The 18,932-nt window shown below is 56.1% G+C and overlaps 6 protein-coding genes across 6 annotated transcripts, besides 2 other annotated features; 3 read left to right on the top strand and 3 right to left on the bottom strand.

Annotated features, from left to right (window-relative positions):
* Positions 1-133: 133 nt before the first annotated feature.
* Positions 134-937, bottom strand: CYME_CMM315C (hypothetical protein, conserved; the record flags this gene model as incomplete). Its single annotated transcript, XM_005537115.1, has 1 exon — positions 134-937. The coding sequence occupies one exon, from the start codon at positions 935-937 to the stop codon at positions 134-136; it is 804 nt and encodes a 267-aa protein (XP_005537172.1).
* A 155-nt stretch (positions 938-1,092) lies between these two features.
* Positions 1,093-4,278, bottom strand: CYME_CMM314C (alanine--tRNA ligase cytoplasmic; the record flags this gene model as incomplete). Its single annotated transcript, XM_005537114.1, has 1 exon — positions 1,093-4,278. The coding sequence occupies one exon, from the start codon at positions 4,276-4,278 to the stop codon at positions 1,093-1,095; it is 3,186 nt and encodes a 1,061-aa protein (XP_005537171.1).
* A 272-nt stretch (positions 4,279-4,550) lies between these two features.
* Positions 4,551-6,811: a sequence feature (repetitive element).
* Positions 4,798-6,620: a sequence feature (possible transcribed region).
* Positions 6,812-7,443: 632 nt separating the features above from the next.
* Positions 7,444-8,763, top strand: CYME_CMM311C (probable phosphatidate cytidylyltransferase; the record flags this gene model as incomplete). Its single annotated transcript, XM_005537113.1, has 1 exon — positions 7,444-8,763. One exon carries the CDS (start codon positions 7,444-7,446, stop codon positions 8,761-8,763), a length of 1,320 nt encoding a protein of 439 aa, XP_005537170.1.
* Positions 8,764-10,397: 1,634 nt separating this feature from the next.
* Positions 10,398-11,312, top strand: CYME_CMM310C (hypothetical protein, conserved; the record flags this gene model as incomplete). The annotated part of the gene is made up of 1 exon (XM_005537112.1): positions 10,398-11,312. The coding sequence occupies one exon, from the start codon at positions 10,398-10,400 to the stop codon at positions 11,310-11,312; it is 915 nt and encodes a 304-aa protein (XP_005537169.1).
* A 711-nt stretch (positions 11,313-12,023) lies between these two features.
* On the bottom strand, positions 12,024-13,625 carry CYME_CMM309C (similar to WD-repeat protein aladin; the record flags this gene model as incomplete). The annotated part of the gene is made up of 1 exon (XM_005537111.1): positions 12,024-13,625. The coding sequence occupies one exon, from the start codon at positions 13,623-13,625 to the stop codon at positions 12,024-12,026; it is 1,602 nt and encodes a 533-aa protein (XP_005537168.1).
* A 4,336-nt stretch (positions 13,626-17,961) lies between these two features.
* Positions 17,962-18,891, top strand: CYME_CMM308C (hypothetical protein; the record flags this gene model as incomplete). The annotated part of the gene is made up of 1 exon (XM_005537110.1): positions 17,962-18,891. One exon carries the CDS (start codon positions 17,962-17,964, stop codon positions 18,889-18,891), a length of 930 nt encoding a protein of 309 aa, XP_005537167.1.
* Between the last annotated feature and the right edge of the window lie 41 nt (positions 18,892-18,932).

Here is an 18,932-nt window from a genome sequence, read left to right as displayed (position 1 = left end):
TCGTGTGCAGTTTACGTGATCAGGTACGGATGCGCGTGGACGATGACAAGCGTGTGCAGCCGACGACGCGGATGTGAACTCGCGTCGCGTCAGCGGCGCTAGAGCCTCTAGAACTGCTTCTTCTGACGCTTGGTTATGGAGGCGGTGAGGTCGCTTGCTGCTCGCTTGCTGTTGCATTCTCCATGGCGCCTGATGGCTGTGCATGGGCCAGGGTGCGCCACGCCGCTGGTGTGAGCGTGTCCAGCGCGAAGGCTTCGATGCGCTTCACGGGTTGTGCTGGAGCAACTGCAATCGATGCAAGCACCTGGCCCGTCAGCACCGGCACCCTGACCACGGAGCACTGGGGCGTCGCAGGAATCCGAGCGAGGCTCACGTCCAGCGCCTTGGCGACAGCTTCGCGCTCGCTCCAGGTCAAGAGCAGTTGCTGTGAGAGCGTTGCGAGCGTGTCTGGTGCTGGTGCTTGGAAGGTGTCAAGTCCGAGCCGCCGCGCCAGCCCAAGCGGGTCGCGGATTCGACGGTCCAGGTGCTCAACGTCGCAACCGATGGCTGAGGTCGGCCCGGTGACCGCCAGCACGGCCCAGTCCCGGGTGTGGGACGTGTTAAAGCGCACATACCCGTTCTGGAGGAAGGGTTTGCCTGTAGCCGTGCGTGCGAGGGCCACAGATTGCGGTACGCACGCCTGCGGCTGGTAGTAGCGCGCGAGCACCGCCCGCCAGGCCGCTCGACAGGTACAAAACTCCCGCCGCCGACGCGCTGACTGCGACTGTTGTGCGTACGCCCGCTCGTCCTCGCTTAGCCAGTCAAGAGGCAAATCGACCCGAGACCAACATAAACGCCAGAGGTGGACCACACCGGGTTCCAGGTCCTGCCACAGGCTTTGCAGCGCCCCAGCGGGCTTGAGAGGTGGCGGGACCCAGGCCCTGCGTACCAGTGTCATGTGCACTGGTTTGCGTGTGTGTGCATGTGCAAGTGCATGCACACGCACGAACAAGCACAGACTATTAGCCAACGAACCTCTTTTACGCGCACGCACCAGCAGGCAGGCAGGCAGGCAGGCGGACTCGGTCTCTGTGCCAGTGCCGACACTTACGGCTATGCAGCAGACCCCGATCTCGTCGACGTCGATGTCGAAACGAAGGAAGACGCTAGCGCGGCATTCGCTAGGCGTGCCGCTCGCTCCAGCAGCGGTCGAAGCCCTGCAATTTCCTTTTTGTCTGTTAATATACTATCATGTAAAGCTATGAGTGCTTTGTCCAGATAATAGATGTTTCGTTCAGGATCCCCCTCTCGAATCGACGCTGTCCTATCAGCGTCCTGCTGCTGCTGCTGCTGCTGCTGCTGCTGCTGCTGCTCGATTGGTGAAAGCAATCGACAGGAGCCGCGTGCTGCGTCCGGTTTGCCACCACCGCGTCCATGCCAAGGGGCCAGGGTTTCGGTCAACCATCGGCTACAGTCAAGACCAGCGCGCTGCGCCTCGTACGCGGCGACACATCCAACAAGGCATTCGTCGTTGCGCTCCGGCGATGCAATCAGAAGCGCCCATACCCCGCTGCCTAGACGTTTGAGGGCGCTCTGAAGCATGCCCTGCAGGATCCGGCGATCACCGTCAATAGGAAGCGCAGCCACAACAACGGGAACCTGCCGTACTGGTGAACCTGCGTCCTGCTGCGGATTGTTCACGAGCCGTACGAGCTCATCCACGAGAGCCTGCTCGCGTGCCGCGGCTACCTGCTTCGCTTGCTTCCGAGCCATCCGCTCCCAATAGTCCAGACGTTGTCGAAGGCGCTCCTTCTCCGACGCCGATATGGTGATCGCCTTGAGCGACTCGGCCAAGGTCGTCAGCAGATCAACGGGCGGCATGGAAGCATCCACAGAAGCGCCGCTTGCACCATTCTCAGCCGCGGACCCTACAGGCACCGGCGGAAGGCGACTGGCAAGACCTCGCGCGAGTGCCATGCACTCGAGCGCTGAGGCCCCGGTACGGGCCACCACGCGTCGGATGCCTTTCGCAATCGCGCCCTCTTCCACGAGACAGAAGGCGTGCGCTTCCCCGGTGCGCTGTAAATGGGTGCCCCCGCACAACTCAATCGAATACTGGTCCCAGTCGGATTGCACAGGAGCCGCAAGCACTTTCTCCACCGGTGCTCCGATGCATACGACACGAACCTCACTGGGGTAGGTCTCACCGAATACCGCGCGCAACGATCGTATCTGCTTCGCGGTTGTCAGAGAGACCTGCTGTGTGTAGACCACGAAATTGCGAGCGATCACTTCACGACAGCACTGCTCGATGCGCTCTAACTCGGCAGCGGTGAGCCCACGGCCGTACGCAAAGTCAAAACGGAGCTTTTGTTCATCAACCAACGAACCTTTCTGGTCACACTGCTGGCCAAGGACTTGCCATATTGCCCAGTTCAGGATGTGCGTAGCGGTGTGGTTCGGCGCCACCAGCGCCCGTCGTTCGTAGTCCACGTGCGCGATCACTCGCTCACCGACTGCGATGCGACCGTAGCCGATATGGACGACATAGCCGCCAAAAGATTGCACGTTGATTACGTGAAACCGCTCATCCAGACGGCCGGTGTCTGCGACCTGGCCGCCAGCCTCTGCGTAGAAGGGCGTTCGATCCAGAATGACGCCAACACAGGCGTCGTCACCGGTCTCTGCAGCCGGCAAAAATCCCTCGGAGCCAGCGTAGATCGCCAATACGGTACATTCGAGCGGTTCGTACCACTGATACTTGTGCGAGTCGTCTGTTGGTGAAATCTTCCATTGCTCAGAGAGGACAGCAAGCGGCTCTGGTCCGAGCACGAGCGCTTCTGCCGCTCCGAGCCGTTTCCGATGAGCAGCACTCGACTGCGCGCGTTGACGAGCCATTTCGGACTCGTATGCCTCGACGTCAACTTCAAGGCCCCGTTCCCTCGCCAGAATTTGGGTCAAATCCAGCGGAAAGCCCATCGAGTCATACAGAAAGAAGGCCTCTTTGCCAGGAAAGACGCGCTCACCCGCCGCGACGAGCGCCCGTGCAGTCTCGTGGAAACGATCCAACCCGCGTTTCAACGTCATACTGAATGCCATCTCCTCCTCTTGAATGACACCAGCGATGTAGTCAGCCTTTGCAGCCACCTCAGGGAACGTCGTTTGATAGAGCCGTGCGACGTCCGGAACGAGCCGGTGTAGAAAACCGCGGGGTGCGTTCAGAAACTGCTGCCCGTAGCGCACAGCGCGGCGCAGGATACGGCGCAGAACGTAGCCTCGACCTTCGTTCGAGGGTACCGCCCCATCGGCGATGCCAAACGTCAGGGTGCGTATGTGATCGGCAACAACTCGATAGGCAGTGTCGGTGAGTGCAGAGTCGGTGGCACCCAGCCGACCAGCGTACGCTTCACTCGATCCAGACTCTCGCTGAATCGCTGCAAACAGAGGCGCAAACATATCGGTGTCGTAGTTTGAGGATTTTCCCTGCAGAATTGCGCAGAGACGTTCCAGTCCCATGCCGGTGTCGACGTGACGCGCAGGCAACCGACGCAACTGTCCGTCTGGTTCCCGGTTGAACTGGATCAGCACGAGGTTCCAGATCTCGATCAGCGACTCGTGACCGGCATTGACTAGGGCAGCAGCTTGGTGCGCGGGTCGACCCCGAACGCGGTCATAGTGAATTTCCGTACAGGGACCACAGGGTCCAGTCTCGCCCATTTCCCAAAAATTATCCTTGGTTCCGAATGGAAGCACTCGCTCTGGTGGCAGGTAGCGCAGCCACTGGTCACGAGTATCAAGGTCGGCGGGCAACTGGTTCGCAGCGTCTCCACCAAAGTAGGTTGCGTAGAGCTGGTCCGGATCGAGTCCGTAGACGCGGGTCAGTAGGTCCCATGCCCAGTTGATCGCCTCGGCGTTGAAGTAGTCGCCGAACGACCAGTTGCCGAGCATCTCGAAAAAGGTGTGATGATAGGTGTCCCGGCCGACATCGTCCAGGTCGTTGTGCTTCCCACCGGCACGCACGCACTTTTGGGTGTTACACGCGCGTTTCAGGCCGAATAGGGGTGAGGTCGGATCCACCCGACCCAGGAACAGGGGCTTGAACTGGTTCATACCAGCGTTGGTGAAGAGCAGTGTCGGGTCGTCGAAAGGCACCACTGGTGACGACTCTACGAAAGTGTGTCCCCTGTCGATGAAATAATCGATGAATGTTTGACGCACACGAGAACTGGGCCAGCAAGCGGGCGTTGTCGGTGCGTCTGCGCTTGGAGCCGCCTCTGAATCTCCACGAGCAGGTGCCATTGAAACTTAGGCTTGGAAGATTGAGCTCGAAAAGTAGCCAATAAATGCTAAGTGCGCGCGTCGTATAACGCGTCCCGGATTACCGATCAGTGAACAGAGTACAAAGTTCACTGAGCACGCCGCAAACGCTTCAGCGTCGAAGCTAGGAAGCACAAAAAACACAAATCTTTGCGTCAATAGACGACACAGGAGAGAGCCGATGAGCCAGCGCCGGCGATTTCTAAACACCGAACGTCTTTCAAAAGAAAAACGTTGCTGCCGGCAGCAGTACGCAGTAGTGGCGAGAAATACGCTCTAGACAAGAAGTCTCTGACTGAGGTGCAAACTCTGTCACGTCTTTTTGGAGCGGCCATCTACTCCTGCTTCCATGGTTTTCTCATATAGTTCAACTTTTAGTGATTGTCCCACAAAGTTCTCTCCTGTCCACTATGGGAGCTTCTTTCCATCACCGCACATATCCTTCCACTGCATGCGGCGTTCAAGTCTCAATGCACAAACGCTACGCGTTTCTCGCCATTCGTAGTTGTACTTTCTAATGCGAGCAATCCTCGAACTTTCGCCCTTCTTTCCATTTGCTCTTCCGTCAGCGCTCCGTACGTTTGTATATCACCAGGGCTCCGCTGGCACTTTTCTTTCTCGACTCTCTGAAGTGTACACCCCAGCTCGTGGCGTGTATACCATGTTCGGAACTTATCTACAGGTATCGTGACGAAACAGTGTGCGCACTCCTTGTACGTTCTTGTCGTCGGGGCTGGCGTCGTTCCTTTTTGGGTCATCCAGCGCCCAGCCCAATAAGCTACTATGAGCCTCTGACTTTCATTCCCCTTCAGGGCGCTCAGCCGATTGAAAAAGTTCGCGAACGCGCGCCGCTTCCCACAGTGTAGATTCATTCGCAATCGAGCCCACCGGGGCTTGGTGTACTCTTTCCACAGCGCATCCCAATGAGCAACGCGAACTTGCATGAATTTCATAAAAGCTTGAAAGTCCGCTCATCGGGTCGTCAGCGCGCTCAAAGCTTCCAGGTGATCCTTCATTCCTGCATTCCGTGTCTCAATTTTCTTCCTCGCAGTCATTATACCGGATTCTCGAGAATATCTAGTTCTTGAGAACCTCAACAGACGCAAGTCGCTCTCACGTAAGTTGCCGTCAATGCCATCTACCGCACGCTTCGGTGCTGCGATGGTCATGATATTCGTATTCTCAGGGTCCGTGCCAACGACGAGGCCCTTGTCATGCACCTCCTGCGTCGCGGGATCCGCCTCCTTCTCATCTTCATGCTTCGCCGCGTCAACGACGAGGCCCTTGTCATGCACCTCCTGTGTCGCGGGATCCGCCTCCTTCTCATCTTCATGCTTCGCCGCGTCAACGACGAGGCCCTTGTCATGCACCTCCTGTGTCGCAGGATCCGCCTCCTTCTCATCTTCATGCTTCACCGCGTCAACGACGAGGCCCTTGTCATGCACCTCCTGCGTCGCAGGATCCGCCTCTTTGATTTCTTCATCCTTCGTGACGGGCGCGGCCGAGGGCGGAACTGGACGATTTATCTTCAACCGCCGATAGTGTACACACAAAGCTACTCCATCGGTTTCGATCATCCCCGTGGATACATTTCGCTTTCTGACTTTGAGACTTTTGAAATCGAAGATATTCTTTCAGTGCGTCTCATGGTTTTCGCCAGTGAAGTCCTCTCTGCTAACATCGAACTCAGGACTGATCTCGCTCATGATGCTGCAAAAGACGCCAGAGTCGATACTCACAAAATGTGACTTGATGTTGCGCATTGGAACGACGTTGAAGCGCTTACCCATTAGGATAGACTTCCATCTCTCTCACTCTTCATTTCCACCTTGCGTTCGAGCTCTCGGTCCAGAAACAGAAAATAGCGCAGGACAAGGCGATAGGATCTTTCCTTATCTTTTTTCAACTGTGATATCTTTTCTGCTGGATTCACCAGCGCCAGCGCCGCACGGTGCTCTTGTATAACCGCACGGATGACAAAGACCTCATTCGTGCTCTGGTTTGACGCCTTCTCGTCGACGAATTCGATCTCATGTTCATGCTTGCGATCGTTCCTTATGCCGTTGAGAATCGCCCGTATCCCTTTGCGAGACTGGCCCGGGTAAAGTGCAAACACGGCGCGTATCATGAAACGTTCGACGTTCATTGTCAAATGATTCTTCAGGTTCGTGACGCACTTCATCGCCCCGTATGCGTAGATATCCCAGTCACCCTTGTATCGAGTACCGTTGATGCTGTAAAGGGTATTTTTCGTGGAGGGCGTGATTCCGCTCATTTTCCCTCCGCGCTTCCCGCTGTACCATGCTTCAGGTATCGAAAAAACGTCTTGTTGACGAACTCGCCCGGAATCTCGACCGTTTCCATGTGCGCCACATCGCGATACATCTCCCTCGCCAAATGCATCCGTCCTGACGACGCCTTGAGAATACTCTTGGAGTACGAGTCGACACGGTTCCTAATGGCCTCTCGCAACTTTTCCCTGTACGGATCCTTGATATGTTTAAGAAGACAGGTTCCCAAGCTTGCGCTTCATGTCCGCCCCAGTGACAGGTACTTTGGTTAGATCTGAGCAACTCGTTCGCAATGCGCTTTATTCTGGGACTAGGAGCGGGTATGCTGCGACTGGGCATCACCCTGGTCGTTGATCACTCCTAGTATATCGCTTCGCGCTGCTGCAGGCAGTAGGTCTAACTGCACATCTCCCAGGCTTCCAGAATGTTGACGAATCCCGATTCCGTATTCAATGAAGCATTCCTCGATCCGATACCCCCATGGATATGGCAAAACCGTTCTGTCTCCATTCAGCATCCGCACTAGCAGCATTGGCTCTATTGCGGATGCAGCAATGCAGGTACTCAGCGCACGATAGAACATACGAAATTACCAGTATATCCGAGAACAGACCATGAAACTTGGCGTAAGAGCGAATCATATTGAGCACTGGCATTGATTTCAATATCCACCCCACAATCTAGAATCCATGATCCATACAAACGTCTTCTCATCGAAGAAATGGCTTCAGCAGCCACAACGCTACCGACGACGACGTCAATTACAATAAGGCAATCTGGCATACATTATCTGGAGCTAGCGTTGTACCGGGAGTCTGTGTGCCTCGGTCGCTAGTCGACGTCCTTGTCCAAGGATATGTGGGTGTCTACAGTGCACGGGTGGCAAGCGCTACCCCACTTGGAAGGCGTGCGACAGCACCGACGAGCACCGTGCCGACGACCTCCGCGAACCGCGAGGCGCTCTGACGCTGGCGTCTCGCTGCCTCGAACTGCGTTGCCGACTCGAGGGCGCTTCACTGCTGGGGTACCGACGTCAGCGGACTGCTCCGCGGTGCCGCGTTTGCGCTGCTTGGATGCGACACCAGCCAGCAGCGATGGAGCGGACACCGCTTCGACTCCAGCTGCAGCGGCAGGTGCGGGCGCTCAAAGCGTAGGGAGCGCAGTGGTTGCCTCCGAGCGCCCAGCGGACGCGAGAAGTGCAGCCTTGGTAGCTGCGGTGGCCACCACGCGTCCGGCACGTGATCTGGCTGTCCGAGTGGTGTCCGGCATTGTTATGGGTTTGGTTGCCACGACCTGGATTCTGGCGGGTATCTGGGTGTTTACGGCCGGTCTGACAGTTGTCGCAGTGCTCGGTCAACTTGAGTATTATAACATGGTGCGGGCAAAGGGCATCCGACCGGCACAACGCGCTGGGATAGCGGCGTCTATTTTGGCGCTGTGGGTAGCCGCAGCAGCACCGCAGGCATCAGAGGCCGTGTTCCCGGTCTCAGCGACGCTGATCTGTACCTACATGCTGCTGCATCGCCGGGAGAAGTTCGCTACGATCGCCGACATCAGCACAACGTTCATGGGAATGTTTTACGCTGGATACCTGCCGACCTTCTGGGTTCGCATGCGAGCTCTCGGTGGCATTGAGCAGACGCGCTTTCCAGCGGTGGTATCGCGTCTCCCCGATGTGCTGTGGCCAGGCTGGTTGCCACCACCGGAAGGCTGGACCGTAGGCGCAGCCCTAACCTGGTGGACCTGGCTCTCAGTGGCAAGTAGTGATATCGGTGCGCTGTTTATTGGCCGCGCGTTCGGGCGCCGCAAACTCAGCGACATTTCGCCGAAGAAGACCGTCGAAGGCGCCATCGGAGGCTTCCTCTGTTCTGCACTCGTTTCGATATTGGGAGCTTTCTTGATGAGATGGCCGCTCTGGTGGCTCACCGGCACCCTCTACGGAATCCTGATTGGCGTCGTGGGCCTTCTGGGAGATTTGACAGCCTCCCTCTTCAAGCGTGACGCAGGATTCAAGGACTCGCCTGCAACAGCGTTTGGGGGACGTTTCCGCTGGGCGCTTCCCGGCCACGGAGGAATTCTCGATCGAACCGATAGTTTTGTATTTACAGCGCCCCTCGTGTATTATTTTGTCACCATGTTTTTGCCTGCGTTGCGCGCCTTTATTTTGAAGAGGTAGAGCGCGTCTGCAACCATCGCCTCGATGTTCGCATCATTCGACCATGCGAATCGCTGGATGCCGTGGACTAGGGCGCTGGGGGCAGTGACGCGTTGGCCTGAACGCTGCCACCACAATGTTATTGCCGGTCTGAACGATTCAGGATGCAACGCAAGCACGATGAGCAGCTGTAAGGGACGCGAGATGCCCTGTCGCTCTGCGGCAGGTTGCGATAGCCTGCTACGCGCGTCCACATTATCGTTGGTTGCCTCGGGTGGTGGTATGCATATCGCGAGCGCTTCATTATAGCGGGTTTGCATGGATATTGGCGAGCTTGGCAACTCCGTTTACGAAACGATCACCGCTTCGGTGTACGCTGTACTGGACACATTCGGTGCCGCATGCGATACCCCTGAGCCGATGTACCCGGGACGCACCGCTCTCGCGTCGGTACACGATACCCATTTCAGGTGAAGCTAAAACTCTGCGCTGCTTGCTTTCTTCGTGTCCGGCGACTCTTCTCTTTTTTTCTGCGGATGGTGTTTTAGATATACAGACTCGACATTCCACGCAAATCCATATGGGAGTGCGGATGCAAAAGCGGATCTAGGAGGCTCGGTCGTACGTTCGGAGTCGGCGCTTGGATGATCAGCCGCTGGAACGCTAGAAGGCAGTGGAATTCAGATGAGGTGCAGCAACCTCAGAAAAGCGGGATTGTAAACTAACCGATATCACGAGTCCAACAGCTCCCTACAAGCCTACACGCTTATCCGTCGCTTGCATCCTTCGGGTCTTCGAGTGCTCTTTTCCAAGGCAGACCGTGAGTGCACCCAGAAAAGCTCAGCTGGATGCACGAGTGAATCTACTTGACATCGTCATTTGGCGCCACGATCACAAGCACATGCTCGTCATTGACTTACATTTGTGCTGCAAATAATCGCCGGCGTTCGAAGGAAAAATACTTCGCGCTTTGCGTTTACTGGTGAAACGGCATTCGCCAACAGCAGCGTCATACCGATCACGTGATGAATACTCCGAGGCGCTCGACTCTTCGTCTGGCAACGGATACAGTCTTGCACTCAGACTTGAGTCATCATCGGTGTTATCACTTGTTCTAGTCGAGCGTGCGTCATCGTTTTGCGCGAAGGCGGCACAACGCGGGGCCGGCGACACAATGAATATCTGGGAACACCCGACAGCACCCAAGTGTCAACGCAGTGAGGCACACAACGATGCACTGCACTGAAAAACATGCACACGGCAAGCGAGACGCTGACCGCTACGTCTTGCCTATGCGATCAATGCATAGAGAACAGCTGGAAATAGCGTCATCGGGATTGGAACGCTACCATCACCATCCCTCGACTGCTGACCGCTGAAGTGCAGGCGTATCAGATACCGACCCACGTAAAAACCGTTGATAAGGGAGACGAACACGAACCAGTCTCCGATAAAGCACACAAACGCTGGTGTTCTTGATGTCGGAAACAGACCGAAGCATGGCGGTGAACGCCCGAGTTCGTGGACCTGTTCGCATTCATACCAACAGGGCTTCGACACATCGATAGCCTGGAGATTGTAGAAGCGCGCCGTTCACCGCCTCTGAAAGTGAATATTCTGGCACAAGACTTTTGGACCACTGATAGGTGACGGCGATGGGCTTCGTGGCACCTTTTTCTCAGAGCGTACGCCACTGGAACCTGCAGGAAACGAAACAGCGGAGCTTACAGCGTGAACGACCTAGAGCTTCTGGGAATCCGGTTTGGATGCTAACGATGAAGCGCACGCTCGTGGTCGGCGGCGGTGGACGCTTGGGGAGGCGCGTCGTCCGCACCCTCGTTGAACAGCAAGTGCCTGTACTGGTTGCTGGACGAGATCCCGAACGGGCGGAAAGCGCAGTGCGGGCGTACTTGCGGGAGGTAGGCCTCGAGCGTCAAGGCGACCTGGCGTTCGTGGCACACGATATTACGGAGCCCGCTGCCGTTCAAGCCGAACAGGTATTTCGTCAGAACGACGTCGATGTTGTCATAGACGTTGCCGGCCCGAGTCGTTTGACGCCACTGGAGCCGTATACAGTTGACTATAAGGGAAATAGGGAGCTCATGCGGGCGGCGAGCGCTGGACGGGGTATCAACCACTTCATCCTCGTAACCTCGCTCGGAACGGGTCGCTTTGGATGGCCTGCAGCTCTTTTGAACTTGGCATATGGGATTCTTTTCTGGAAGCGGCGTGCAGAGCTCTTCCTCATCGATCAGGTCCGACGGACAGCAAAGCGTTCTCCTGAAGGCACCGAGAGCGGTGGTATCCGGCAGTTCACCATTATTCGACCTGCCGGGCTGGAGCGTGCAACGGACAACTGGGGTGAAACGCATGCCTTGCAGATTCGCCCGGCGGATTCGATCTTCGGGGGGACTGTGTCGCGCTTGCAGGTCGCTCAGGTGGCTGTCCTCGCGGCACTACATCCCGACGCTTCTCGCAACAAGATATTCGAGCTAACGACCGAGCAAGGCGTGCAGCAGATCGACCCCATACAACAAATGGAGAGCGTGTCAGCGCAGGTGTTGTCTTGAGAATTTGTTTTGTATATTGCATGTGTTGCTGCCTTGAGGCTCGCGCCATTGATGGAGAAGCGGCAGGGGCGCAAGTTTCCTGTTCATACCATGCTGCGATGCTCTGCCCAGCATCTGCCAATGCCTCGCGACAGACGATGCACGTAAGCGGTACCGTGGTGTTCGTATTGTTGTAGGCATCGGGATCTTGGGCAGCGAAGGCACGTTCAGCCGTCGTCCTTGCTGCTCACTGAACATGCAGCTGCCGTTCGGATGTGTGTGAACAGTCACAACGCTGGAATTGGCGAGCCATAACTTGGACGATGCGATTTCAATGGCTCGCAGAGCACGGCCAAGGAAACAGAGCTGCATCTGCGACCCGAGTGTCTCGATATTACAAATACTATTACTACTGATGATCATGATGATGATGAATGCCGAGAGCGTAGCGCTGTTCCACGTGCAGGCAAAGCGCTGTGCCTGTTGGTGCGATGTTTGTGGCCCATGATCACCACCACTGGTAACGTTCTTGGCTACGTGGCAAGCATTCGCGGTGCTCTATTGGAATACTTTATTCAGGCTTGCCGAATGGGTCATCCATACGCGCCAGTGCCGAACTGTGGCGCTTTCCTCGGACCCTGCACTGAAGTGCAGGTCGACAGCCGAGCGATGTACCTCGCGACAAAGGATACAACCGATCTGATCTTTCACTGAGCGACTCTCTAGATGCATTTATAAAACATAGGGATAGAAGGTGACCTGCTGATTGCTCCAGCTAATGACGAGGAGCGCGAGCGCACGCCTTGGGCCCTGCGGATGCCATCGCAAATCGATCACTTGAGCATTCGACTCAGGTGCGCGAACAAAACCCGTAAGGCTGACCTGTACCGTCGGCTCCATCTCGGTGACGTACAGCGCAACAGGTGCTCTGTCCGCAGCATCAGGGTCGCCCGTTTTGGACTGCACCGGAAAACGCAGCGGCTCCTTGAAACTAATTGCAAGCCGTTGACCAGTGGGATCCCAGGCCAGCTTTTGTGGTTCTCCCGGCATCCTGAACGTAGCAAGTGGTCGAAGCGAAGCATGCGTCTGGAACTCGAGCGTCCAGCACCAAAGCAGCGACTTGGTAAAATCCGCACCGATGAGATAGTGTCGTCTGTGGCTGTCTCTTCCGACTTGCACTTTCACATGCCATGCCAGAAGATCTGGATCAAGGCGCGGTCGATCCCACGCGGTACTGACCCATTCACCATCCGGGTTCGTGCTCCAGATCCGTACCACGCTTCCTCTATGAGCAATACTCAAAAGGACACCGGCATCTTCCAGTGATGGACTCCAACAGAGATGCTCGACGCCGCCCCGGATACGATAGAGAGCTTGGTAGGAGCCGGCTCCGACTTGCCACACGAGGACGGCACTATCGGAGCAGGTACTCGAAGCGAGCATGTGGCCGTCTGCACTCCAAGCGACACTGGAAACATGATGATGCCCCCATGTCTCCAACAACTGAAAGCAAACGTACAACGGTGCGTGTGCCACAGACGCCGGTGCCGTCTCTGCCGAGCGTGGTGCTGGACCAGCAGCCCCGGCCGACTGCGCATCAGCAGTCCACAGAGCTACACCACGTTCACAACCAGCAGCAAGCATCCAGCTCTGTGTCATGCAAGGGCGAAACGCTAGACAAGTGACGGAGCGCACGAGGCGCGTACGCAGCACTGCGGTACACGTCCAGGTATCGTGCTCCCGGTCGATTCGATAACAGTAGACCGCATCGTCGCCAGTGATGATCGCCAAGAGCACCCAGTCATCAGCAAGTGCTATCTTGCCCGGCTGCGTGCCACGCATACCCACAAGTGAGCCGGCCAGTGCAGTTGTCCTAGTCTGCTGCTTCTGCAGCTGCCGCGGAACGAGCAGCTTCTCAAGAGCGTTGGAAAGCGTGCGACTCCAGGTTGACGTCCTCTCTGGGTGCACAGATTGGCGGAACACGTTACCATATGCCAGGGTTGACCTAGAGGAAGCAGCAACTAGCGTATGGCTAGACTGCTCAACAGTCGACTGCGAAGCCGAGGCGACCTTGAGCGGTGGCAGTCGAGGTAGGCCCAGGCGTTGCGGAGAGACAGCATCATAGCCAGGTTCGCTCCAACAACTCGTCCCGAGCTCTCGACCTGGTCCAGTGGCGGGAGCATCTCTTTCGGTGATCCGTTCCAGAGGCGGCAGCGGCTCAGCGTCTGGTGCCGATCGTCCCGAAGCGCTGGCGTGTGTACGAGGTGCCCGCCAGGGAGTCGGCTGCCGGCCGACTTCCCCTGTGCCATGCACACTGGAAACGGCAAGCTCCATGTAAGGCAGAAAAGCCTGAGCGCTCCGCTCACAATGAAGCAGCACTCTGTCGAGGTCAGTGAGACGTCACGAGCACCCGCGATAAACGCAACGTTCGTGGACGTCGCGCGAGGCACGCTCTGCCAAGCAACGTGCGCGCCTCGATACCGAAGAGTATCGCGAACCGAGTAGTCGGAATAGGTATGTCGATCATGATCGTTTCCAGTTAGCGAGCGTGATACTCTACCAGCGAGCAGATATGCTGGGACGGCGCGCTTCCTTAACAGCGAATGCCGCACAGCGCTTGTGCCGGTTGCCCAGCATCCGAGCGACTCTTCCAACATGTGCATGGTTGCCCGGGGACTCGGCACGTACGCGTCGAACGTGCACTACGCTCAGATCCTTCGTCGATGCATCTATTGAGATATGAATGCGAACAGCAATCCATCCAACGGATACTTCATGCGAACGGATGCGTTTCTCTTGCGCTTGCGTCCTGCACGGTGCATCCCGTCGCACGCCGGAGCGCATCCGAAACACTGTCGCTGTTACGCTTGAATCTGAGCGCTCGGTTGGATTCACGCTATACTCTAGACCATCAGCGAGCGTGGGTGTCCCCAGGCAGAGGCAAAGGTGTCGTAGTCGCGTTCAGTGCTGAGGTGCCAGCGAATACGCATTGCACGAGTACTGCATGATACGCTGCGGGTGCGAGGCACGCCATACCCGGATGCACGGGTACACCAGACGCTGTCGATATCTCAACCAACGTCTGACTTTTCTTGCTATCGAATCGATGCACCATGCCCATAGACGATATCGAGTAGTCGAGTCTCGTTATCGAGGCGTTCTGCTGAAGCAATGGAGCTGTGGTGGTCATCCTGGTACAAAGCAGTCGGCGGTCGCTGCGGAAAGTCGATGCTGCTGCGCTTCCGTACGACAACGTACGAGGCTGTGTGCCTCGTGTCGAAGGCGAAACGCTACGAGCGTCTTGAAACTGACCGGGTTACTGGTAGACCCAGCGATCGATAGATTATAAACAATGCTGCAGGTCAGCTTTGTTCTGGAGACGGTGCAACACAGCAACATCTAGGCAAGAGGTGCAGTCTATCGCCCCGGTAACCCGAACCTTTGCAAGGCTCGCTGCCCAGCACCTCCCCGCATCGATCCGGGATGCGCAGCAGGAGCCGTGTCGATCGCCCGTCAAAGACTCGAAAAAGTCATTTGGATGCTCGTGAGCATTTCGTTTGCATTCGATTAGGTCTGTGGATTCGGTAGCGGGGCGAAGAACGCGGTCGTGCTTCCGCACAACGAGGTCGGCACCGCCGTATCCAGTGGGCTCGTGAGCGCTCTGTGTCGGCCAGGAGCCCCCAATGATTCACGGATCGGTCTTGATATATACTAGTCTGGTGTTTGTGGAATCTGGACACGGGCGTGGATTTCACGAGCCAACCGGCAGGGTTATCGTCGGTCCTTGCATAGCTGGAGAATCTGACGAGGATCATCCGTCCTACTTGATCGTGAGGAATTGATTGAAACGACATGGCGAGTCTTCGTGACACCCATTGCGAAAGCACATGAACCAGGTCCGCGAATACGGGCGTAAACGGACAGGATTGAATATTTTCTTACGACCATTCAGTACCAGCCTTTACGCGGTCTTTCTGCGACAGCGTCCATTGCCTTTCCCGTGTGTCCGGTTTTCATGACTCCGTTCCGCTGTATGCCTCCAGATCCGTCGTCGACGGGCGAAGAATGCTCATAGCAGCGTTGAATTCTCGAGGCCGCCGCAGTAGAACTCGTAGAAAAATTCCTCGCAGACGTGGGAGTTGCAATCTAGAAGTCTTTCGCCAGGCACGCGCATCTTCTCTGTGAACAGCCTCTGTGCATCCCTCGAAGCAGGTACACTTGCCGGTAGTCAGGTTTTCCGGTGCGTCCCGAACGACGCCTCGTGCTCCTCTGAAAGCCGCATTGTGGCGTGCGAACACTTGCTCCATCGCTCGGTACATGCTCTTGGCGATACCAGAAGGCTGTCTCAGATGTTTTCCTGCTGGTTTCGCGCTCGATGCCGCACCCTACCAGTACTGGCGTGTTCTGGGCGATTCCATGAGCGAGTACGATGTACGCTGCAAACGCAGGCGAATGCTGTTCCAATGGATCATGGATTTGTGGAGCGCAGTCCCATTCATACTGAAACAAGGATCGAAAGGAAAATCCGGGCTCTAGACAAAGTCAAACAAACTCGAATTCTCTACGCTTCCCCTACTGGGCGCAATCGCTGCGATGACGAAAGCCCGAGTCGAAGTCCCAGTTTCATGCAGTCAGAAGAGATGAGGGCGTCGCACGGTCTATGCTGTGCGAGCTATCATGGTGTTGTCAAGCGCCGTTTCGCCTATGCTCGAAACGAAAGCAGGATTGGTCTTTCGCACGGAAGCGGCTTCGTGGCCTGACAAGTTCAGCGACCGTTCCGCATTTGCCTGTGGACGAGTCGTCAAAAGGAAGCATCGCGTTTTATGTTTCCTCTTCAGACCAGTGGCACGAATCGCTGCGCACACGAGTCGCCTTGAAACAGAGAGATCGAAAACCTGAAGCATGTATCACTGGGCCACTGCATATGTATGGAATGGATAGGCGTAGAGGCTCGTGCGTAAGCGTTGGCTCGTGACTTGGGGTACGTTATACACCTTTTTGGCGGGCGTCGCGAATCATCTTGATTCTTCAAAACAACAAGCCAGTGGAACGAGAAATGATTCACGACCATGGAGCGTGAATACAAACTCACTCGCAGACGCCGCCCGGCCTATTTTTTGACCGGCTGCCTTCTATCGGTTCTAGTATTCATCCAGGCACAATTCGAGCCTGAGATGCTGCCCCATAAAATAACATCAAGCCAGCTCCGCGGGTTTCGTCTTCAGTACCACATATCTTCTGATATTGATGACGGCGTTCAAGTCTCGGTTCACGAACGCCCTGGGTGCATTGACGATGGCTAAAGTCACTTTTGCTGCGAGTCCTCGAACTCGTGCTCGCTTTGCCACTACAGTCTCGTCATCGTTACGTCGAGCAAACGTTTGTTGTCGTCAATCTCTCCTGGTCATCCTCTTCTTCGTCGTAAGCTGCTCTTCGTCGCTCTCTCAATGATCGACGAGAAGAGGATTTTCTTCGTTTTTCGGTTGTTGTTCTACCTGGTGATGACGGCACACCAGGATCCTCGACGCGCACGTCCATACCTTTCCCTTGGATATTCCTTTCTTCAAATGGAATACACGTGTATATGTCGTTAGGTGACGACCTTTCCGGTTGGAGAAGGACTTGCACAAGAAAGACGACGTGCGCCCGGGTGTGTCACCGTGTGCTGAACGCTTCCGCTATTCGCCCAGTGGAGCGATCATTCCGTTTCACCATAAAAAATACTGATTCGATGGGGTTGAACCACGGAGCCTGCGGCGAAATGATATGCAGATCTATCCCGACAGCATCGGCAAAAGCATGAACGTAGGGAGAATGGCGAAATTCGACGTTCTCCAATAGACGGACGTTGCCAGACGTCAGGACACGGTCTTCAGTGCGCTGACGGAGTCATTGATGTGTGTATGTGTGTGTGTGTGTGCGTCCTCCACTTGCGAAACGAAGGCCGCAACTTGTATTCACTACAACCAGAACTGATAATGATATCCTCGTTCTCTTCGAGATCGGTCGTACGTATAACGGGCCCCCGCTATGCGAATACCCAAACAAGCGCTGACTGTTTCGTCCGGAGCAAGCCCCATCGACTGAAAAAGACAAACCGATGTCGCTGTGTTCCATACACGTCGCGACGTTCCAGGAACTGTTTGTCATAGCTGCGACTCCGATGCAAGATGGCCGTGCGTGAACCCGGACTCTTTCTTGCGACTTTATCCGAGTGTGTTCGGAACCATACGAGCAAGCTGATGAGAGCCAGAGACGCCCGTGGCGGCTACGACCGTCGCTTTTTCTTTCGCTAAACTGCTCATTGGGTCGTTTTCTACCATGGACCGCAAGCTCACTTCAAGAGCGCCTTTTTTGACGCTGAACGTATCTCCTTTTTCCGTTCGGTGTTCCTCGTCCATCTCAGAACAGCGTTACGTCTGACCTGAAAGAGAAATGCAGTGCTCCGTGCACTATTCAGAAAAGCATACATATCTTACAGGCAATTCGTCTACCATCTAGAGAATACATTGCATGGTGATGTCGATCGGCTGCAATGCACCGCACCTGGATGGAACCCCATCGACTTGAGAGACCCTAGCCACACGCCCGGCTCTGTACGTCGCGTCGACAAGTCGCAGCAGGCTGTTTTTCTTGCAGAATTCGCTGCTGCTACAGCTGCAACTAGCGGATGCGCGTCCTCGACCCATGGTATGCAGTATGGAGCGACGCCGAGGTGTGTGCTATGATACGAGTGTTGCACGAGCAGCAGGCACAGCGAGTAGCCGCTGTTGTGAAGGGAGTCACAACGCTGCCGCGACCGTACGTTCCGCGAGCGTGTGACCAGGAGATCATCCCGGTAGCGAACTTTGGCTCCGGCTTGCAGTACTTTTCACCTGCAGCTCAACAGGTCGACCATTTGCTGCTCTTACAGGAGCGTCTGCGACCGCTTCTCGAGTCTGGTGATCTGAACGCGTGGCAGCTGCTGTTTATCTGTAACCACAGACCTGAGCGGTTACCAGTGCTTGAGCGCTGTCTAGAGGCCGGTGCTCGTATTTTTACGGACCTTGGTCTGGACTCTGTGGACTCGGTGGCTGAGCAAGCACCAAAACCCGTCGTACACGAGAGAACTGCGCAGTTGCTTTTGGAGGCGGTGGCGACATGCCTGCCACCAGGTACGAACTACGAAGAAATCGACAACGACGGGAATTATCTACCAGTCGATCCATCTCTATCACAACCGTTTCCGTATGCCTGGCAGCTGGGCGAACGACGCACCCAGCTCGATGCGGAAATGGAGCAGTTTGAGCGAGTCAAAGCGCGACGACGCGGTGATGCTGGAGCCAGCGAGCGACCATCGACCACGAGTGTCGACCCGCTGTCAGCATCGATGCAACAGGCTCGACTGTACGCCCAACGCGACTCGGTAGTGGAGAGGGCGGAGGCCTTTGCGGGTCCGGATCTGGTCGGTGCCCAGCCGATACCCCCCGAGCACGCCATGGTTGCGGTCCAGGCGACTTCAAGCACGGCAGGTCGCGGCAGCACGTTGCATACATCTCGAAAAGCGAGCGGCTCAGCGCGACGTTCCATGGAATCCAAAGCCGCATCCACGCGTTCATGAGGATGTGCGGTAAACATGACAAGTCCAGCATCGGGGCCCGG

The sequence above is a fragment of the Cyanidioschyzon merolae genome, chromosome 13 (genome assembly GCF_000091205.1).
Source record: "Cyanidioschyzon merolae strain 10D DNA, chromosome 13, complete genome".
Lineage (NCBI taxonomy): Eukaryota > Rhodophyta > Bangiophyceae > Cyanidiales > Cyanidiaceae > Cyanidioschyzon > Cyanidioschyzon merolae.
The sequence above is the reverse complement of the archived record's forward strand: the minus strand, read 5'-3'. Positions and strand labels throughout refer to the sequence as shown.